The sequence below is a fragment of the Lepidochelys olivacea genome, assembly GCF_965140295.1.
Source record: "Lepidochelys olivacea isolate rLepOli2 genome assembly, chromosome: 3".
Taxonomy (NCBI): Eukaryota; Metazoa; Chordata; order Testudines; family Cheloniidae; genus Lepidochelys; species Lepidochelys olivacea.
The window spans coordinates 159,540,362-159,556,165 of record NC_140413.1 but is presented as its reverse complement, the minus strand read 5'-3'; the positions used below and the strand labels follow the sequence as shown (position 1 = coordinate 159,556,165).

The following is a 15,804-nucleotide window of genomic DNA, read 5'->3' as shown; positions in this document are numbered from 1 at the left end:
GAAACAGACCAGAGTTCCTGAAGATGCGAGCTGTACCTTTCCCAGCCATCCCACGTTGATGTTGGTGAAACGTCCCTTGTGATCCACCAGTGCTTGCAGCACTGTTGAAAAGTACCACTTGCGATTTATGTACTCGCCGGCTTCGCGCTCTGGTGGTAAGATAGGGATATGGGTTCCGTCTATGGCCCCACCACAGTTAGGGAATCCTATTGCAGCAAAGCCATCCACTATGACCTGCACATTTCCCAGGGTCACTACCCTTGATATCAGCAGATCTTTGATTGCGTTGGCTACTTTCATCACAGCAGCTCCCACAGTAGATTTGCCCACTCCAAATTGATTCCCGACTGACTGGTAGCTGTCTGGTGTTGCAAGCTTCCACAGGGCTATTGCCACTCACTTCTCAACTGTGAGGGCTGCTCGCATCTTGATATTCTTGCGCCTCAGGACAGGGGAAAGCAAGTCACAAAGTTCCATGAAAGTGCCCTTATGCATGCGAAAGTTTCGCAGCCACTGGGAATCGTCCCAGACCCACAACACAATGCAGTCCCACCAATCTGTGCTTGTTTCCCAAGCCCAGAATCGGCGTTCCACCGCATGAACCTGCCCCATTAGCACCATGATGCCCACATTGCCAGGGCCCGTGCTTTGAGAGAAGTCTCTGTCCATGTCCTCATCACCGCACTGACGTCGCCTATTCACCCGGTTTTGCTTTGCCAGGTTCTGGTGCTGCATATACTGCTGGATAATGCGTGTGGTGTTTAATGTGCTCCTAATTGCCAAAGTGATCTGAGCAGGCTCCATGCTTGCCATGGTATGGCATCTGCACAGAAAAAAGGCGCGGAATGATTTTCTGCCGTTGCTCTGATGGAGGGAGGGGCAACTGACGACATGGCTTACAGGGTTGGCTTACAGGGAATTAAAATAAACAAAGGAGGTGGCTTTACATCAAGGAGAAACAAAAACTGTCACACAGAATGGCCCCCTCAAGGATTGAGCTCAAAACACTGGGTTTAGCAGCTCAACCCACTGAGCTATCCCTGCCCCCTGGTATTTCAGGCAGGACTGAATCTCCATTAAACTTTTCAAGGTGCCCCTGACAGACCTCACCGAAACGATTGTTGGCCATTGATTTCATGGAGGGAGGGAGGGGGGATCAAATGAATACAAAACAAATCTGGTGTATTTCTTGTTTTGATCCACTCCATCTATCTTTTACATCTTTGGCTGGCAGCAGACAGTGCAGTAGGACTGTAGCCATCCTCATCTCCTGCCTGCTTGCCGTAAGATGGTACAATAGGACTGCCGGCAGGACTAAAGAGAATGACCTGGTCGAGTCACTCCTAATTTAGTCCCTGCGCCCATGTCTGCCCAGGCACTCCTGACCCACCTTACCGAGGTGGCCAGGAGCACCTCGGACATGACGACGATGGCTATCAGGCCTACTGCACCATCTGCTGCCATAAGGCAATGGGTTGCTGCTGTGTAGCAATGCAGTACCGCATCTGCCAGCACCCAGGAGACGTACAGTGACAGTGAGCTGAGTGGGCTCCATGCTTGCCATGGTATGGCGTCTGCACAGGTAACTCAGGAGAAAAAGGTGCAAAACAATTGTCTGCCGTTGCTTTCACAGAGTGAGGGAGGGTCTGACGACATGTACCAGAACCACCTGCGACAATGTTTTTGCCCCATTAGGCATTGGGATCTCAACCCAGAATTCCAATGGGTGGCGGAGACTGCGGGAACTGTGGGATAGCTGCCCACAGTGCAACACTCTGGAAGTCGACGCTAGCCTCGGTACTGTGGAAGCACTCCGCCGAGTTAATGCACTTAATGCACTTAGAGCATTTTGTGTGGGGACACACACAATTGACTATATAAAAACAATTTATAAAAAACCGACTTCTATAAATTTGATCTAATTTTGTAGTGTAGACACACCCATAGACTCATAGATTCATAAACTCATAGATATTAAGGTCAGAAGGGACCATTATGATCATCTAGTTTGACCTCCTGCACAATGCAGGCCACAGAATCTCACCCACTCACTTCTGCAATAAACCTCTCACCTATCTCTGAGCTATTGAAGTCCTCAAATCATGGTTTAAAGACTTCAAGGTGCAGAGAATCCTCCAGCAAGTGACCCGTGCTACAGAGGAAGGCGAAAAACCCCCAGGGCCTCTTCCAATCTGTCCTGGAGGAAAATTCCTTCCAGACCCCAGATATGTTGATCAGCCGAACCCTGAGCATGTGAGCAAGATTTACCAGCCAGATACCCAGAAAAGAATTCTCTGTAGTAACTCAGATCCCACCCCATCTAACATGGCATCACAGGCCATTGGGCCTATTTATCATGAATAGTTAAAGATCAATTAATTGCCAAAATCATGTTATCCCATCATACCATCTCCTCCATAAACTTATTGAGTTTAATCTTGAAGCCAGATAGGTCTTTTGCCCCCACTGCTTCCCTTGGAAGGCTGTTCCAGAACTTCACTCCTCTGATGGTTAGAAACCTTTGTCTAATTTCAAGTCTAAACTTCCTGATGGCCAGTTTATATCCATTTGTTCTTGTGTCTACATTGGTTCTGAGCTTAAATAATTCCTCTCCCTCTCCGGTATTTATCCCTCTGATATATTTATAGAGAGCAATCATATCTCCCCTCAACCTTCTTTTGGTTAGGCTAAACAAGCCAAGCTCCTTGAGTCTCCTTTCATAAGACAAGTTTTCCATTCCTCGGATCATCCTAGTAGCCCTTCTCTGTACCTGTTCCAGTTTGAATTCATCCTTCTTAAACATGGGAGACCAGAACTGCACACAGTATTCCAGATGAAGTCTCACCAGTGCCTTGCATAACTTGTATAACACCTCCTTATCTCTACTGGAAATAACCTCGCCTGATGCATCCCAAAACCGCATTAGCTTTTTTCATGGTCATATCACATTGGCAACTTATAGTCATCCTGTGGTCAACCAATACTCCAAGGTCCTTCTCCTCCTCTGTTACTGCTAATTGATGCGTCCCCAGCTTATAACTCAAAATTCTTGTTAGTAATCCCAAAATGCATGACCTTACACTTCTCACTATTAAATATCATCCTATTACTATTACTCCAGTTTACATGGTCATCCAGATCCTCCTGTATGATATCCCAGTCCTTCTCTAAATTGGCAATACCTCCCAGCTTTGTATCGTCTGCAAACTTTATTAGCACACTCCCACTTTTTGTGCCGAGGTCAGTAATAAAAAGATTAAATAAGATTGGTACCAAAACCGATCCCTGAGGAACTCCACTGGTAACCTCCCTCTAGCCTGACAGTTCACGTTTCAGTATGACCCATTGTAGTCTCCCTTTTAACCAATTCCTTATCCACCTTTCAATTTTCATATTGATCCCCGTCTTTTCCAATTTAACTAATAATTCCCCATGTGGCACCGTATCAAATGCCTTACTGAAATCTAGGTAAATTATATCCATTGCGTTTCCTTTGTCTAAAAAATCTGTTACTTTCTCAAAGAAAGAAAAGGAGTACTTGTGGCACCTTAGAGACTAACCAGTTTATTTGAGCATGAGCTTTCGTGAGCTACAGCTCACTTACACGGCTGTTACTCTGAAATTTCTCAAAGAAGGGGATCAGGTTGGTTTGGCATGATCTACCTTTTGTAAAACCATGTTTTATTTTGTCCCATTTCCCATTGACCTCAATGTCCTTAACTACTTTCTCCTTCAAAATTTTTTCCAAGACCTTGCATACTGCAGATGTCAAACTAACAGGCCTGTAGTTACCAGGATGACTTTTTTTCCCTTTCTTAAAAATAGGAACTATGTGAGCAATTCTCCAGTCATACGGTACAACCCCTGAGTTTACAGATTAATTAAAAATTCTTGCCAATGGGCTTGCAATTTCGTGTGCCAATTCCTTTAATATTCTTGGATGAAGATTATCTGGGGCCCCCAATTTAATCCCATTAAGCTGTTCGAGTTTCGCTTCTACCTCAGATATGGTAATATCTACCTCCATATCCTCATTCCCATTTGTCATGCTACCATTATCCCTAAGATCCTCTTTAGCCTTATTAAAGACTGAGGCAAAGTATTTGTTTAGATATTGGGCCATGCCTAGTTTATCCTTAACCTCCACTCCATCCTCAGGGTTTAGCATTCTTCTTTCTTTGTTTTCTTCTTATTTATATGGCTATAGAACCTTTTATTATTGGTTTTAATTCCCTTTGCAAGGTCCAACTCTACTTGACTTTTAGCCTGTCTCACTTTATCCCTACATGTTCTAACCACAATAAAGTAGCTTTCCGTGCTGATCCCTCCCATCTTCCACTACCTGTATGCTTTCTGCTTTTTTTAAATCACCTCTCTGAGATGCTTGCTCATCCAGCTTGGTCTACAATTCCTGCCTATGAATTTTTTCCCTTTCTTGGGATGCAGGCTTCTGATAGCTTCTGCAGCTTTGACTTGAAGTAATCCCAGGCCTCCTCTGCCTTTAGACCATAAATTCTTCAGTCCAATCCACTTCCCTAACTAATTTCCTTAATTTTTGAAAGTCAGCCCTTTTGAAGTCAAAAATCCTAGTTGCAGATTTATTTTTGTTTATCCTTCCGTTCAATTTGAACTGAATTAGCTCATGATCACTTGAACCAAGGTTGTCCCCTACAACCATTTCTTCTGTGAGGTCCTCACTACTCACCAAAACCAAATCTAAAATGGCATCCCCTCTAGTCGGTTCAGCAACTACTTGATGAAGGAATCCATCAGCTATCGCATCTAGGAAAATCTGAGCCCTATTATTATTACTAGTACTCGTCCTCCAGTCTTTATCTGGGAAGTTAAAGTCTCCCATGATCACGCAGTTTACATTAGTATTTACTTCATTAAAAACATTAAAGAGGGCTCTATCCATATCCAAATTAGATTCCGGCGGTCTATAGCACACCCCAAGCACTATCACAGGAGAGGCTCTAGTAGTTTTTTCCCCAGTGTGATTTTTGCCCAGACAGACTCTGTCTTATCCATCCCATCGCTTCTTATTTCTTTACATTCTACCTCATCATTGATATACAGTGCTACTCCACCACCTTTACCTTTATTTCCATCTTTCCTAAACAGCAAATACCCTTCAATAGCTGTAGTCCAGTCATAACTACTATTCCACCATGTTTCTGTTGTCCCTATAATATCTGCAAAAAGAAAAGGAGTACTTGTGGCACCTTAGAGACTCACCAATTTATTTGAGCATAAGCTTTCGTGAGCTACAGCTCACTTCATCAGATGCATATAATATCTGGTTTCACTTCCTGCACCAGTAGCTCTAGTTCCTCCATTTTGTTACCTAGGCTCCTCGCATTGGTGTACAAACATCTTAATTTTTGCTGTTTGGCCTCGCTCACATTCTTTACCCAATTAGGCACAGACATTCTACAGCCAGTATGACCTATTAGACTGGTATCCACACTGCCCTTCCTCCTTATGTCCATTCTCCTACCCACGGCTGTATCCTTTCTTACTTTGTTTTCTTCCCTCTCAATGCTAAAATCTGGCATGGAGATTACCTGGGTATCTCCCAACCATCTCCCCCAAATTCCTAGTTGAAAGCTCTCTTAATCAGTTGTGCCAGCCTCCATCCTAGAAGTCTGTTTCCTTCCCTACTCAGATGAAGTCCATCCCGAGAGAACTGTCCTCTGTCCATGAATGCCTCCCAGTGGCCATACATCCCACAGCTCTCCTTATAGCACCACTGCCTGAGCCATCTATTGATAGTCATAATCTTGTCACACCTTTGTTGCCCTTCTCCAGGAACAGGCAGAATCCCACTGAAGATCACCTGAGCCTGGATTTCCTTAAGCGTCTTCCCCAGCCTGGCATAGTCTCCCTTGATACGTTCCAGTGAGAATCTACTGGTATCATTTGTTTCCACATGAAGGACAATCAGTGGATTCTTTCTCGTTCCCTTTAAGATCCTTTTCAGCCTCAGGTCCACATCCTGTATCTTAGCACCTGGAAGACAGCACACCCTTCTATTCTCTGGATCAGCTCTGGTTACAGGCCTGTCTATTCTTCTCAGTAAGGAGTCCCCGATCACGTAAACCTGCCTTTTCCTGGTGACGGTGCAATTCTCCAGTCTATCCCCTGTTCCCTCTGGCTGCAAGTTCTTTCCATTCCTGTTCACTCTTGTAATCCTCTTCAACCCATCCTGTATCCTCCTGGGGCTCATATTTGGTGTAGTCTCCATTGACTCTTCCCCTTTTCCTATAGGACTAGCCGCTCTTCTCTTCTTCCTTGCCCTTCCACCTTCAGTGATCACTTGCTGAGCCCCTTCTTCATTTTCCAACTCTGCAAACCTTTTCTTGAACTCTATTTCTCCTTCACTAGCCCATCTTTTCCTCTGCCTGGTACTCTTAGTCACATGCTTCCACTGTCCACTTTCCTCACCCAGCAGTCTCCCCTCAGAGTTCTTCGGTCCTGCTTCCATCTGCAAGTCTGAGCTTTTCCCTTCAGCTGCCTCATGTCTTTGCTCCATAATCCACTCGAACCCCCTTCTAAACTCAACCAGACTTTTCACCTGCATCTCCAGTCCTCGGATCTTTTCTTCCATCAGCTCTATCAGACGACACTTCATGCAGACAAAACTCTTTCCAGGTACCCCCTCCAGGATCATGTAGCTTCCACATCCAGTCATCTTCATTGTGTCTTCCACTACATGGGTCACTCCCACTGCTGCCTCTGTCATGGCCTTCCCACCTAAATCCTGTTAATCTGGGAAACACAAACCGCACCAAAACACCACCACCCACAGCAAAAACAAACCCCAAACAAGCACCACAAGACAAACTCCCACTCCAACTCCCCTGTTTACAGCTCTGTTTGCTGGCTCCTGTGTCGCTGCAGCTCTCTGTGCTGCTGCCTGACTGGCTAGTTAGCCTGTTTTCTTCTCTTATTGGTTATTTAGAGGGTAATTGTTGGGATAATTTGCCTTGGATTGTTCCCAAGACAATGTCAGGTCCCAAACTTGGTAGGGGATTCAAAAGGTATGCAAACTGCTCAGCCCTCATTCCTGGGGCCTGGACTACACTGTGGGGGGATCGATCTAAGTTATGCAACTTCAGCTATGGGAATAATGTAGCTGAAGTCGACGTACTTAGATCTACTTACTGCGGTGCCTTCACTGCAGTAGGTTGATGGCTAACGCTCTCCTGTCAACCCTGCCTGCACCTCTTGCCCTCGTGGAGTACCGGAGTTGACGGGAGAGCACTCGGCGGTCGATTTATCGTGTCTAGACTAGATTTATCGCTGCCTGTCGATCCAGCAGGTAATGTAGACAAACCCTGAGACTGACACACATGTTCAGTGTCTAGTGTTCCAGGGAGAGGCTCATGTTGTGTCACAGTTTATAATTTGGCATGCCTTCACTAGTTGGACAAGGAATGACAGATGGTGCAGGTGCCCTTGGCTTCCTTAAGCTTTCAGCCAGACTGTCCTAGCAGTCCTTCAGGAATTTCAAAGTCTGCCTCTTCTGCCGAGGTCTTCCATTAAATATCCCATTGCCTCAGTCTTGGTGCTGCACACAATACTGGGCCTGACATCAATCTCCCCAAGTCATATGTCTAGTGGGGTTGAGCATCCTGCCCAGCATCTCAGCGCCACAGGCTCTATCAAAACAGACTGCTCCAGCACTGTAGTCTACACTAGTATCAGCATTGGCACCAAACACTGCCTTGGTGTTCTTAGAATAGACATTGACACTACAAATAAAAGACAAGCTTCCAGATCTCCTCATTGCAGAGAGATGTTTGTTAAAATTTATAATTTAGAGAAGCTCCCTCATAAGTGACAGCATTATGAATATAGGAATTTTGAGACATGCACTGGCGACAGGAGTGGAGAACACAGGGTATGTGTGTACCATGGACACTTCCAAGTTTTCTACTAAACATTTATGCCTTTCTCATTCACTGGCTTGATGTTTAATGACCTCCAAGATCATTCTATCATGTCAGAAGTGCCAAATGAGAAAGAGGCGGAAGTAATTTTTAGGTTAATTCTGTGTTTGAAACTGATAACAGGAAAGAGGAGTGTGTGGAACAACAAACAAAGAACAACAAAGGCTTTTGTACATATTTTCTGAGCAGAATAGTAATCTGATACATTTGAGAAGGGAAGAAAACCAAAAAATGGACATGTTGCAAACTCCATCCAGTCTGCAATTATCAGGCACGTTGCAGAGAACTGGAAAAAATTCTGAAAGAGATTTGAATTGTATAGGGGCAGAGGAGAAAAGTGATGAAGTGAAATCATCTGTCTTTCTGCATATTGTTGGGGAGGAAGGATTGGATATTTGTAACAACTTTAAGTTTGAAGAAGGTGAAAGCATGAACTTAAGTAAAATACTGACCAAATTTGAGGAATATTGCATCCCAAAAAAGAATTAAACCATAGGCGCCGACTCCGTGCGTGCTCTGGGGTTGGAGCACCCATGGGGAAAAAATGGTGGGTGCTGAGCATCCACCAACAGCTCCCCTATCAGCTCCTCCCCACCTCCAGTAGCATCTCCTGCTTGCTGGACAGCCCCACAGATCAGCGCCTCCCCCTCTCTCCCCACTCCTCCTGCCTGCCACAATTGGCATGCAGGAAGCAGGCAGTGGGGGAGGAGCAAGTATGTGTCACACTGGAGGGAGGGGATGGAACTGGGCCGGAGGAGGCGGGGCAGGGGTGGGGCCTTGGGAGAAGAGGTGGCGTGGGAGTGGGTCCTGGGGCAGAGCGGAGGGTCCAGCACCCACTGGCACTTTGGAAAGTTTGCGCCTGTGAATGAGACCTTTGAGAGAGACAATTATTTTACATGCATACAAAAAAACTTAATGATAGTTTAGAGTAATGTGTCACAGAATTAAGGAAGCTCAGTGAGACCTGTGACTTTGATGGGCTGACAGAGATTCTGGTCAAAGATAGCAGTAAAGACAATGTTTTAAGAGAGAGACTGCTCCGTGAACGAGATTTAACTTGAGGAAAAATCTCTCTGTATATGCAAAGCAGTGGAAACTGTGAAAGCACGCGCCAAAGAGTTGAATTCCCTAGAAGGGGTTATTCACACACTAAATACAAAAGAATATAGCCAGAAAAGGTCAGATCAAAAAATGCAATCACCCACTATGAAAGCAACTGCTGAGGGGAGAGTAAATACAGATTATGTGGAAAGTGGATCACAGCATGGCCCTAAACAGTGTTTTGCCTTGGGAAGCTCTATCAGAAATGCTGCAGATTCCAAATGCAGAAAAGTCAAGAGCATATAGTTGAAGACAACCTGGTTGAGGAGTTTTACATAGGTGTGCTGGAATCAAGCAAAACTGATGAGGGGGACTGGATCCCGCCAGTGACAGTGAATGAAACCATTATTCTACTCAACCTGGACACAGAAGATCAGGTTATTATTCTATCTGAACAAGATTATGAGAGACTGAAAATGAGATCAAAACTGGGACCAACAAAAATAAAAGTAACTGGTTATTCTGGAGTATACCATTGGAGGAGAAGTGCCTTTTTAGCATCAGATATGAGACCGCCACATATAGGCTCCCAATCATTGTAGTACCAAAGTATGTGACCAATATCTCTTGGCTTAAAGACACATTCTGAGAATGACTACACAGTGACTTAGTGCCTGGCAAGTCAGCTTGCTGCACGCTAACTCAGCATGTGGACATAGCTACAGTGCACTCCAGGACTTTTACTACTGCCTCTTTAGCTTGTCTAAGATAGGATCCTATGTAGAGATTTGCAAAGCAGCAACATGGAGTTGGGTTCAAACTTTTACTTAGCACTATTTGTTGGATTTGGCATTGTGTCCCATTGCTTGGTTTGGTAAGGTGGTACTACGGTTCATTTTTGCCTAGAATTCCTCACCTACCATCCTCTGATGGGAGCATTGCTTGCTAATCTCCTGTAAGGGGGAATGCACAGAAGCCCTCAAAGAAGAAAGAAGGGTTGGTTACTTGTAACTGTTGTTCTTCACGTGTTGCCTGAGTTCAGTCACACTTCCCACCTGCCTTCCTCTCTGCCTCAGAGTGCTTTATATTCCAGGAGAAAGATCTGAGGTGTCAGGCGGGGGAATATTCTGTTATGAAAAAGCACATCTGCAACTCCCAGCAGACATGGCTTTTTACATAAGTCCCCAGCTCAACACACCCATAAGTGTGAATGCACAGAGACAACTCTTGAAGCACCATAGTACTAGTAAGTAAAACTTTTCTGCACAGCTAAGTGTAGCCCCCAGAAAGATCTCTTGTACTGCTACCTCTGCTGCTCAGAAGTGCTAGGAAAAATTAGGAAAGTTAACTCTGATGCAGAAACAATTGAATTACTAGCTTAGAACTATCTGAACAACACAGTGACAGCATTAATTGAAAATATATTTCTTACTGAATTTTAAAAATAACTAACATATATATAAAGCAAAAACACCCTGTAAATTGACATAAGTTTACAGCACTTATGGGAGGAGGAGAATACTGCATTTTCTCCATGTCTTGTTCCTTTTTTGTTATTTTAAAGGACGGTCAATTGGTTTATCTTATATTAATATGTGATATTTTGGCCCATATATAAACTTATGAATAAATTATGCTGTTTATTCCTTTGTGTGTGTCTGTGTAAATGTACGCATGCGTGCATGCATGCATATACATATAGAGAGAAAGATGAGGGAAGGGATATATACTATTTTTATATAAACAGTACAGAATGAATCCTCATAAAAGAATCCTACCACCACCAACCCATGTATAAATGCATGTGTTAATCAGGTAACTGGTCAAGCAGAAGGGTATTTGCAATATAATTCCATTCTTCTTCAAAGTGGCTTGTGTATATTCCCACCTGTAAGGAATATCAGGCACCACTGAGTTTCAGGAATCTTTTAGAAAAGCAGTCCCTGTTAGGGCCATATAAGCAACCTTGCAAAAAAGTTACTTATGTGTAACCTTTTTTGCACTAAGCAGCCTTTCATTAAGTAGGGAAATAAAATATTTGTCATTTATTTTGCAGGTATATCGACCCGTGTCTGCCACAGATAGCTTACAAGACTGTAGAGCCTATTTAGAGTCTCTGCCAGACACTGATTCACCAGAGCTATTTGGAATGCACGCCTGTGCTGGAAGAGCATTCCTGGAATCTCAGGCACAAACCTTTATTGATACCATTGTCAGTATGCAGCCAAGAATCAGCATGGACACCCTCATCATGAGGTCAGTGTTTTAAAAAGAAACTGTTTTGGTGACAGAACAAAGCAGAATCTATTAGCTAAAAGAGTTAGAAAGTTATTTGTCATGCTTGCCCACAATTTTAAAGCTTATTTGTATATACTTAACTCTAATTTACTGAATGAGTAAAACAAGGGGAGTGAGTTAATATTTTTTTATTGGACCGACTTCTGTTGGTAAGAAAGACAAGCTTTCGAGCTCCACAGAACTCTTCTTCAGGTCTGGGAGAGGTACTCAGGACTTATCTACACTTAAAACATTGCACTGGCACAGCTATGTCGCCACTGTAGTGCTTCAGTGAAGACACTACCTATGTTGAAGGGACGGCTTCTCCTCAGGGTATGCCTACACTACGAAATTAGGTCGAATTTATAGAAGTTGGTTTTGAGGAAAGCGTTTTTATACAGTCAATTGGGTGTGTCCCCACACAAATGCACTAAGTGCATGTAGTCAGCAGAGTGTGTCCACAGTACCGAGGCAACCGTCAACTTCCGGAGCATTGCACTGTGGGTAGCTATCCCACAGTTCCTGCAGTCTCCACTGCCCATTGGAATTCTGGGTACAAATCCCAGTGCCTGATGGGGCTAAAACATTGTCGCGGGTGGTTCTGGGTACATATCGTCAGGCCCCCCTTTCCTCCCTCCTTCCGTGAAAGAAAGGGCAGACAATCGTTTTGCACCTTTTTTCTTGAGTTACCTGTACAGATGCCATACCATGGTGTCAAGGTTCCTCTCCCACTCTGAACTCTAGGGTACAGATGTGGGGACATGCATTAAAAACCTCCTAAGCTTACTTTTACCAGCTTAGGTTAAAACTTCCCCAAGGTACAAATTAATTTTATCCTTTGTCCTTGGAATATCCACTGCCACCACCAAACTCTAACTGGGTTTACTGGGAAACGTAATTTGGACACGTCTTTCCCCCCAAAATCTACCAACCCTGGGAAAGATTTGGTAAAAATCCTCACCAATTTGCATAGGTGACCACAGACCCAAACCCTTGGATCTGAGAACAATGAAAAAGCATTCCGTTTTCTTACAAGAAGACTTTTCATAGAAATAGAAGTAAAGGAATCACCCCTGTAAAATCAGGATGGTAGATACCTTACAGGGTAATTAGATTCAAAACATAGAGAATCCCTCTAGGCAAAACCTTAAGTTACAAAAAGGACACACAGACCGAAATAGTCATTCTATTCAGCACAGTTCTTTTCTCAGCCATTTAAAGAAAACATAATCTAACGCATACCTAGCTAGATTACTTACTAAAAGTTCTAAGACTCCATTCCTGTTCTATCCCCAGCAAAAGCAGCATACCGACAGACACAGCCCCTTTGTTTCTCTCCCTCCTCCCAGCTTTTGAAAGTATCTTGTCTCCTCATTGGTCATTTTGGTCAGGTGCCAGCGAGGTTACCTTTAGCTTCTTAACCCTTTACAGGTGAGAGGATTTTTCCTCTGGCCAGGAGGGATTTTAAAGGGGTTTACCCTTCCCTTTATATTTATGACACATGGCAAGCATGGAGTCCGCTCAGCTAACCGTCACCATATGTCTCCTGGGTGCTGGCAGACACGGTACTGCATGGCTACACAGGTTTCAGAGTAACAGCCGTGTTAGTCTGTATTCGCAAAAAGAAAAGGAGTACTTGTGGCACCTTAGAGACTAACCAATTTATTAGAGCATAAGCTTTCGTGAGCTACAGCTCACTTCCTCAGATGCATATCGTGGAAACTGCAGCAGGCTTTATATATACACAGAGAATATGTATATATTCTGTGTATATATAAAGCCTGCTGCAGTTTCCACGATATGCATCTGAGGAAGTGAGCTGTAGCTCACGAAAGCTTATGCTCTAATAAATTGGTTAGTCTCTAAGGTGCCACGAGTACTCCTTTTCTTATGGCTACACAGCAGCAGTTTATTGCCTTTTGGCAGCAGACAGTGCAGTATGACTGGTAGCTGTCATCGATGTAGTCCTGGGTCCTCTTTTAACTGACCTCGATGAGGTCAGGGGCACCTGGGCAAACATGGAAGTGACTCAGCCAGGTCATTTCCCTTTTAAGTTTTGTCTTATGGCGATTGAGTCCTACCGTCAGTGCACTGTCTTTTAATCAGCAGCCAGCAGAAGATGATGGCCAGCAGTCATACTGCACCATCTTCTGCTGAGCACCAAGGAGATGATGATGGCTAGCAGTCGTACGGCACAGTCTGCTGCCAGCAAGATGTATAAAGATAGATGAAGTGGCTCAAAACAAGAAATAGACCAGATTGTTTTGTATTCAAAACAAATCCTCCCTCCATCCATGAAATCAATGGCCTGCTAAACCCAGTTTTGAGTTTTATCCTTGAGGTTTTGAGTTCTATACTTGAGGGGGCCATTCTGATTCTCGCAAAGCCGCCCCCATTGTTGATTTTAATTCCCTGTAAGCCAACCCTGTAAGCCATGTCGTCAGTCGCCCCCCCTCCGTCAGAGCAATGGCAGACAATCGTTCTGCACCTTTTTTCTGTGCAGATGCCATACCACGGCAAGCATGGAGCCTGCTCAGATCACTTTGGCAATTAGGAGCACATTAAACACCACACGCATTATCCAGCAGTATATGCAGCACCAGAACCTGGCAAAGCAAAACCAGGCGAGTAGGCGACGTCAGTGCAGTGACGAGAGTGATGAGGACATAGACAGAGACTTCTTTCAAAGCATGGGCCCTGGTAACATGGGCATCATGGTGCTAATGGGGCAGGTTCATGCGGTGGAACACCGATTCTGGGCCTGGGAAACAAGCACAGACTGGTGGGACCGCATTGTGTTGTGGGTCTGGGACGATTCCCAGTAGCTGTGAAACTTTCGCATGCATAAGGGCACTTCCATGGAACTTTGTGACTTGCTTTCCCTTGCCCTGAGGCGCAAGAATATCAAGATGCGAGCAGCCCTCACAGTTGAGAAGCGAGTGGCAATAGCCCTGTGGAAGCTTGCAACACCAGACAGCTACCAGTCAGTCGGGAATCAATTTGGAGTGGGCAAATCTACTATGGGGGCCACTGTGATGAAAGTAGCCAATGCAATCAAAGATCTGCTGATATCAAGGGTAGTGACCCTGGGAAATGTGCAGGTCATAGTGGATGGCTTTTCTGCAATAGGATTCCCTAACTGTGGTGGGGCCATAGACGGAACCCATATCCCTATCTTACCACCAGCGCGCCAAGCCGGCGAGTACATAAACCAAAAGGGGTACTTTTCAATAGTGCTGCAAGCACTGGTGGATCACAAGGGACGTTTCACCAACATCAATGTGGGATGGCTGGAAAAGGTACAGCTCGCATCTTCAGGAACTCTGGTCTGTTTCAAAAGCTGCAGGAAGGGACTTTATTCCCAGACCAGAAAATAACCGTTGGGGATGTTGAAGTGCCGATAGTTATCCTTGGGACCCAGCCTACCCCTTAATGCCATGGCTCATGAAGCCACACACAGGAAGCCTGGACAGTAGTCAACTACAGGCGGAGCAAGTGAAGAATGGTGGTAGAATGTGCATTTGGATGTTTAAAAGCGCACTGGCACAGTTTACTGACTCGGTTAGACCTCAGCAAAACCAATATTCCCATTGTTGTTACTGCTTCCTGTGTGCTCCACAATATCTGTGAGAGTAAGGGGGAGACGTTTATGGCAGGGTGTGAGGTTGAGGCAAATCGCCTGGCTGCTGGTTATGCGCAGCCAGACACCAGGGTGGTTAGAAGAGCACAGGAGGGAGCAGTGCACATCAGAGAAGCTTTGAAAACCAGTTTCATGACTGGCCAGGCTACGGTGTGAAAGTTCTATTTGTTTCTCCTTGATGAAACCCCTCCCCCTCCTTGGTTCACTCTACTTCACTGCAAGCTAACCACCCTCCCCGCCTCCCTTCAGTCACCACTTGCAGAGACAATTAAGTCATTGTTGCTTCACATTCATGCATTCTTTATTAATTCATCACACAAATAGGGGGATAACTGCCAAGGTAGCCCGGGAGGGTTGGTGGAGGGGGGAAGCACTGGGAGGGGTGGTGGAGGAGGGAAGGAAAAGGCCACACAGCACTTTAAAAGTTTAAAACTTTAAAACTTATTGAATGCCAGCCTTCTGTTGCTTGGGCAATCCTGTGGGGTGGAGTGGCTGGGTGGCCGGAGGCCCCCGAACCGCGTTATTGGGCATCTGGGTGTGGAGGCTATGGAACTTGGGGAGGAGGGCGGTTGGTTACACAGGGGCTGTAGCGGTGGTCTGTGCTCTTGCTGCCTTTCCTGCAGCTCAACCGTATGCTGGAGCATATCAGTTTGATCCTCCGGCAGCCTCAACATTGAATCCTGCCTCCTCTCATCACGCTGCCGCCACCTTTCAGCTTCAGTCCTCTCTTCAGCCCACCACTTACTCTCTTCAGCCCGCCATCTCTCCTCCCGGTCATTTTGTGCTTTCCTGCATTCTGACATTGTCTGCCTCCATGCATTCGTCTGTGCTCTGTGTGGGAGGACACCATGAGCTCAGAGAACATTTCGTCACGAGTGTGTTTTTTTCGCC

General features: G+C 45.1%; 1 protein-coding gene across 1 annotated transcript in view; it reads left to right on the top strand.

The window, feature by feature from the left end:
- Nucleotides 1-15,804, top strand: part of DNAH14 (dynein axonemal heavy chain 14) — a 476,940-nt gene that overhangs the window by 441,310 nt on the left and 19,826 nt on the right. Inside the window, exon 85 of the mRNA XM_084624945.1 lies at nt 11,053-11,252. Within this exon, the coding sequence (XP_084481071.1) occupies nt 11,053-11,252 (200 nt within the window). The remainder of the gene's footprint in view (nt 1-11,052; nt 11,253-15,804) is intronic.